General features: G+C 32.1%; 1 protein-coding gene across 1 annotated transcript; it reads left to right on the top strand.

The window, feature by feature from the left end:
- Positions 1-798: 798 nt before the first annotated feature.
- On the top strand, positions 799-6,643 carry LOC107630941 (BTB/POZ and TAZ domain-containing protein 1). Its single transcript, XM_016334243.3, has 5 exons — positions 799-1,107; positions 1,216-1,349; positions 1,451-1,754; positions 2,555-2,874; positions 6,206-6,643. The coding sequence occupies exons 1-5, from the start codon at positions 994-996 to the stop codon at positions 6,384-6,386; spliced, it is 1,053 nt and encodes a 350-aa protein (XP_016189729.1). The 5' UTR covers positions 799-993; the 3' UTR covers positions 6,387-6,643.
- Positions 6,644-6,972: the final 329 nt, after the last annotated feature.

The following is a 6,972-nucleotide window of genomic DNA, read 5'->3' as shown; positions in this document are numbered from 1 at the left end:
CATAACTCTGCCGTCGTGTCCATTCTCTTCTTTGTTGCCGCGTCTCCCACCTCATCTACTACTTTGTCCTTTGGCTCGTCGTTGCGTCCCCATTGCGTTATTTCGAAAGAAGTCACCATCGTGTCATTTAGACTTTTTGTATAAAATCTTGCAGTTTTTGTATAAGATAGATACTTGCAGCTCTATTCATATGGAAAGTAATAATTAGTTAGAACTATTATGTACATGGGGAATGGGGTCCCCGCGGAGAATGGGGCCCCGTGGGGAATGGGGATGGGGAGCAATATTCTTCCACGACGGGGAATGGGGCGGGGATGGGGAGCAAATCTCAGGGCGGGGATGGGGAGCAGGGAGGCATCCCCCGCCCCCGCCCTGCCCCATTTACATCCCTAATACAGATCAATCCAACACACGTGTTTGTCATGCTCAAACGGTGTCTTAATAGAAAAATAAAAAATTATTTTCAGACATATTTAAAACACTTAAATACCATCACGTGTAAACGTATCTAACCTTATTCTTAACATATATTTTAAAAATAAATTTAAAAATAATATATTATTATTTATTAAAATAAAAAATATTTTAAATAATTTATATAATTAAAAAATATTTTATATTTAATATATATACAATATTTCTGTATTTTATAAAATTATAAAATTTGTGTATTTTAATATCTCTGATGGTATTAAATGTCTTTTACATTATAATAACTAATTTATGTCCAAAAATAATAAATTATCAGGGACCTCCCATTTTTTTTTATATTAACTTTTTAATTTACTCGTATGTCGTTTTTTTGGTTTCTCCATCTTTTCTATATATAAGGCCGCTCCATTATCATGTTCATCTCCCCTTTCCTTTCTAGCTCCTATTCTAGGCCAAAACAGAGTACCAGTGTTGTATCAATCGGCTCTTGAAATACAATACCTACCACAATTAACCTCCTTCGAAACATTACCAATAAAGGGAAAAAGAGAAAAGTTCTATATGGTTGCCGACACCATAGCCATCAACTACCACAGCGACCGGATCTTACCCGAACCGGATGTCTTCATTCGCACCTCCGCCGGAACACGTATTCCTGCCCACTCCAGTATTCTGGTCCGCCTTCCACTTTCCATTTATCTCGTTTCGTCTTCAATTTTCATTTTTTTTCTTCTATTGCTCACGTTTTTTGTTTTCTTTCTTTTATTTATTCCTAAATCTCAGGCTTCTGTGTCGCCGGTTTTGGAGAACGTCATAGACCGCCCGCGAAAACATCGGAGCTCCGAAAGAATCATCCAGATTCACGGCGTTCCCTGTGAAGCCGTAGCCGTCTTCGTCACCTTCATCTACACCTCCAGGTTAGTTAGTAAGTTACAGCTCAAACAAGAAACAGCATTCTGTTTTTTTTTTTTTTTTGCTATGAAATGACGGGGATGCCCCTGTGGGGATGGTGGTGCAGGTGCACGGAGGAGCAGATGGACAAGTACGGGGTTCACCTGTTGGCATTGTCGCACGTGTACAACGTGCCGCAGCTGAAGCAGAGGTGCACGAAGGGGCTGGCACAGCGCGTGACGGTGGAGAACGTGGTGGACCTACTTCAGCTGGCGCGTCTGTGCGACGCGCCGGATCTAGAGGTGAGGTGCATGAGGCTGCTCATGCGGCACTTCAAGGCGGTGGAGAACACCGAAGGGTGGAAGTTCGTTAACAACAACGATCCCTTGCTTGAACTCGATATCCTTCGCTTCATCGACGAACACGAAACGGTACTAATAATTCAACCAATTATTATATCACATTATTGATCTAATTCATTAATAATTGACTACAAATTAAAGCTTCCTCAGATGAATCAGAATAATGTACCAATTCATTACCAGCTGTTGAACAGAACAAAACATGCCATATTTTTTATTTTTTATTAATTCTCTGCTTTTTGCTACAAAAACACGCCATAAATTAGATGTTACATATTTTTATTAGGCACCTAATTTAAATAAAAATGTCAAAATTATTTTTTCATAAACATGTTTTGTTAAAAGTATAATTTATTTATTTAGTCACATTTTTAAAAAAGATAATATTTTTATAACATTAAAATCTAACCTTATATTACAATTCATCATTTAATGATAAAAAAAATATTAAAATCTAATTTTATATTATAATTCATCATTTAATAATAAAAAAAATATTTTCATACGAAAATAATTACAAAATCTTCATTCGAGCATCCACTTTTTATTATTATGTTGTCTCAAAGTTCTTGTACTGGTAAATTATTGCATTACCATCCCATTACGTTACCACTTACTAGCCTTATGAAATTTAGTAATTTACGTGTTTGATATGCGATATTTTTATTTTATAAAACAAAGTAAAATATAAATCAAATGTAAGAAATACTTGTTGGAAAGCAAAACATACGTAAGTAATATCACTAAAAACGTGCAGCTTAAATATATTATTTGTTAGTATTTAGAATCAAATAAAAAAGTAATGAAGAAATATAAAGGTTCACTGTTGTTAAAAAATGATGAGTGGATATAAATGAATGATTTTACAGAGGAAAGAGAAATGCCGGAGGCACAGGGAGGAACAGAGGGTGTACTTTGAGCTAAGCGAAGCCATGGACTGCTTGGAACACATATGCACCGAAGGCTGCACCGACGTTGGGCCATGCCACGTGGACACCAGAAAGGAAAGGAGGAACCCCTGCAGCAGATTCAACACGTGTCACGGCCTCCAGCAACTGATTCGCCATTTTGCCACGTGTCAGAAGAGGATGAAGCTGGGGTGCCTTCGGTGCAAGCGAATGTGGCAGCTCTTCAGGTTACATGCCTACGTTTGCCAGCAAACTGATTCTTGCAAGGTTCCTCTTTGCAGGTAAATTTTCTTTCATTCTTTATTTTCCACGGTCAATGAAACATAACATATTAACACATGATGGACTTTAATATGTCCTTTATTCTTATTTCTAATTTTGACTTTCTACCCATTTACCAATTTTTGAAGGGAGAAAAGTAGTTTCTTGCAAACCAAGTAGTTCTAAGACTTAGGAGGTATTATTTTTAATAAAATTATAATCATAAAGCGAAACGGGGTCTGAATTGTAGTTCAAATGATTCCGTCAAACGTGATATATATCAACAAGAGATCGATGTTCAGTGCTCTTTTTTTTTTATTTTTTATTTTATTAGTTCACCACGTGATAAATTAATAATTAATATTCTGATCCGTTCCCGATTCCCATCATCTGAAGAGTCACACCTTTGGTTCTTGTCAATTAGGAATTCAACTAAAATAATTTGATAATATAAGAGAAAGTAGTGATTATGATTTGTATCTGAGAGTAATGTACAATTACTTTTTGGTCCCAGGCCAAGGTGGTGTTTATTGTGATTTGTGACTAGCTAGCTGACTAGTTTGCACGTTTATGAGCAGTTGAATCATCTTAGGATGTGTTTAGTAAACACGTTGGAAGCACAAGAAACGCGTTTAATCTCTTTGAACGTTGTAATTTTTGTTTGGCTAATTTTTTTTTTTGAACGCCAACATGATTCTGAGTAGGGGTGGCAAGCGGGGAAGCCCGCCATTTGGCGGGCTGGCCCGCCCCGCCCCGCCTAATGAGGCGGTCTCAGAATCCTAGCCCGCCCCGCCTAACGGCGGGCTGGCGGGCCGGCGGGCTAAGCCCGCCAAATATCCTCTTTTTTTTTTTTTTTTTTTTTTTTTTTTTTTTTACTTTTAACTATTAAATAATATATATAAAGATATAAAAAAATCTCTTTTGTTTTTTACTTTTAACTATTATAATTTCTAAAAGTATAAACAAATTATAATTTTTGTATTCACAAACATTAAAAGTCTTTGTAATTATAAATATTGTTTCCAAAGCAAAATAAACATAATCCAAAACATAATTAACAATATTGTCTCTAAAACAAAACAAACATAATTTAAAACACCCAATTTTCATCTTCATTCTCTTGTAAGTTGGGTTGTGGAAGTTGGGTTTTGGTAAAAAAAATTATAAAAATACCCCTTGCTAAAAAAAGACTAAGCCCGGCGGGGAAGCCCGCCCCGCCCCGCCAAAGCCCGCCAAAACCAGCGGTTTAAGCGGTGCGAGTTAAGCGGGCTTTTGCTATTTGGCGGTCCCAATTTTCCAGACCGGCCCGCCTTTTTTGGCGGGTTACGCGGGCCGGCCCGGCGGGTTTAGGCCCGTTTGCCACCCCTAATTCTGAGTTTGAACTCCCGTTCAGCAGAAGCGACAAATTGTAGCTTTTACGTTTAACTTCTGCGTTCACTTCATAAATTAAAAAATTAATTGGCATTCTATCAATTTTGCCATTCAATCTCATCTACAATAAAAAATACCAAAAATAATCATTAGAGTTTTTAAATTTTTTTCATAGCTATGCTTTACAAACAAATATTTATTAGTACTCTTTGTTAAGTTTTAATTTTTATCAATTATTTATTTATTTTTTTATTAACAGTATAAATATTTTTGTTTAGAATTTTTTTAGGTTCACTTATGTATATCATTGTATTTTTTTAATAAAATTTTTAATATTCATTATTCATATGTTTTTTTAATTATTTTTATTAATACGTATTTTTTTATAGAATTTTATTTTTTTATTTGATTTTGTATATTTTTTATTATATATTTTTAAATTAGTATATATTTTATTTATTATTATTAAATTTTATAATATAAATTTTATTAAAAAGATATAATTAAATATAAAAAAATATGAAAGAAAAATGCTAATAAATTATAACAAAAGAGTACTAATTTTTAATATATAAATTTAATTTTTTTTTAAAAATAATTATAGTAAAAAATGTTAAAATAATATAAATTTGAATAATATAAATTCATGTCGTTTTTAATAATTTTTGTCTAAATATAAATTTAAATAATATAATTTAAATAATATTTATTTTATTATAATTTATTTTGATACAAAATTACTAAATATAAATCACATTAACACTAACTCATTTTTTATTAAAATTAAATTTATAAAATTAATTTTATATGAAAATTTGCTTGCAAACTCTAATTCAAACACACACTTTGTTATTAGTACTTAGTATCATCTTTCTTATGGAGAAATTTCGCCAGTCAATCACTGCTGTTTCCCACTTCTCAATTGGAGAAACCAAATATACTGACGCAATTCATAAAGTCCATATACAAGGAAGAAATATTGGTCCATGCAATTAAGCAATATTATTAGACCTACTTTCATTTTGGGGAGTATTGGTTAAATAACCATGCCAAACGCATGTGCCCATCAGTATTTGCCTAATGGGCTCCACCAAAGGGCTCATATTATTTAGGATTTTAGGGGTTAATTGTTAAACAATAAAATACTTTTCGGAATTTCAGGGCGGCGAAGTCTACTCTCACTAAATGGTAAATTTCTATGGAACTGATGACCCAACAAATTTTATACCGAATTCTCTCTATAAATTTTCTTTAGATATAATACGCAATTTTTTTTAGTGATCAGTTGACTAATTGGTTTAAGCAAGTATTAGAAGTTTAATTTTATTTTATACATATAATAATTTATTAATTAATAATAAATTTTTAAATAAAATTTTAAATAATAATAAATTAATTTTTGACTTACGAAATTAAAAGATATTATTAAAAATTAAAAAAGAAGTAAGATTTTTTATTCAAATGAAATAATTTATAAATTTACTACAACAACTTAAAATATAAAATATAAAATGTAAAGAGAATTAGTTTTATTTTTTTTCTAAAATTAAGAGTGAAATTCGAATTTGAGAGTTCTATTTTAAGTTATTTAGTTCATTTACAAATAATTGAAGTAACAAATGATGTCATTATGTCAATGGATGGAATTATTATTTACTCAGGAAATCAATACACAAATGTTGACATCTATCTTCAGGCGCTCATCTTAATATCATGGTTTTTATTTGAATATTTTTATTTATTTTTTAACTTTAAGCTCCAAGTGGTTTAATAGCGTCAATTTGGGCCGGTGGTACACCTTTATTTAGTTCATGTCATCATATTGTCATTATCTTGGTTCTCTAAGTTCTAATCTTTATGATGATGGTCCTTATCTTATTCTATAGTTTTCTTATGATAATGGTGCTGTCTTATCAGGCCATACTTTCAATGTCTGATATTTTTTCCCTTATTCATGTGTCTCACTCTCCTTTATCACAGGCAAATTCAATTGAAGATGCAACAAGAGAAGAGAAAAGACGATTCAAGGTGGAAATTACTAGCAAAGAAGGTAGCCTCAGCCAGAGTCATATCATCTTTGTCTCTTCCAAAGAGAAAGCGTGATGAGGAAACTAAAGTCACCATGGACAATAATGGCTTCACAAGTTTTGAGTTACATTGAGTTTTATTGCAATATGATATTATCGTATATGTGACAATCAATTTCGTGTTGAAATGTAGGGTTTTTTTTTTTTAGGGGAAAGAATATTTTGTACTTCGTAGAGGCAAGAGGTTCTAGGATATTATTATATGAACCTGTTGTCTTTTGTGTCATTACTAGGGAAATGGCAAGTTGAGAATTGTATATTTTCTTTATTGTAGACAATATGGGAATTCAATTATATTAGATGTATATTAAAATTAGTCACAAAAATAAAATGTATTTTTAAAATATAAAATATATATTAAAAATAAATTAAATTATATATATATATATATATAGGTGAATGCTACCCAACCCTCTCTAAAATAACATGTAAGTTATCCTTCATTATGTGTCACGTCGTAATTGGTTCTTATCTTAACCATAGTTGGAACAAGAAGCGCCAACGTCATTGCCATCTATTGCCCTCCCACACAACCTCTCTTCCCAATATAGCCAGCGCCTTTTTTTTGCCATGTATCACTTCTTACCCACATCATTAATGATTAATTTGGTTATTAAATTTTTTTATTAAAAAAATATATCTTTATTTAATTACGTAATG

The sequence above is a fragment of the Arachis ipaensis genome, chromosome B1, assembly GCF_059453495.1.
Source record: "Arachis ipaensis isolate K30076 ecotype BB chromosome B1, ASM5945349v1, whole genome shotgun sequence".
Lineage (NCBI taxonomy): Eukaryota > Viridiplantae > Streptophyta > Magnoliopsida > Fabales > Fabaceae > Arachis > Arachis ipaensis.
Note: the sequence above shows the minus strand (reverse complement) of the source record. Positions and strands in the feature narration are given on the sequence as shown.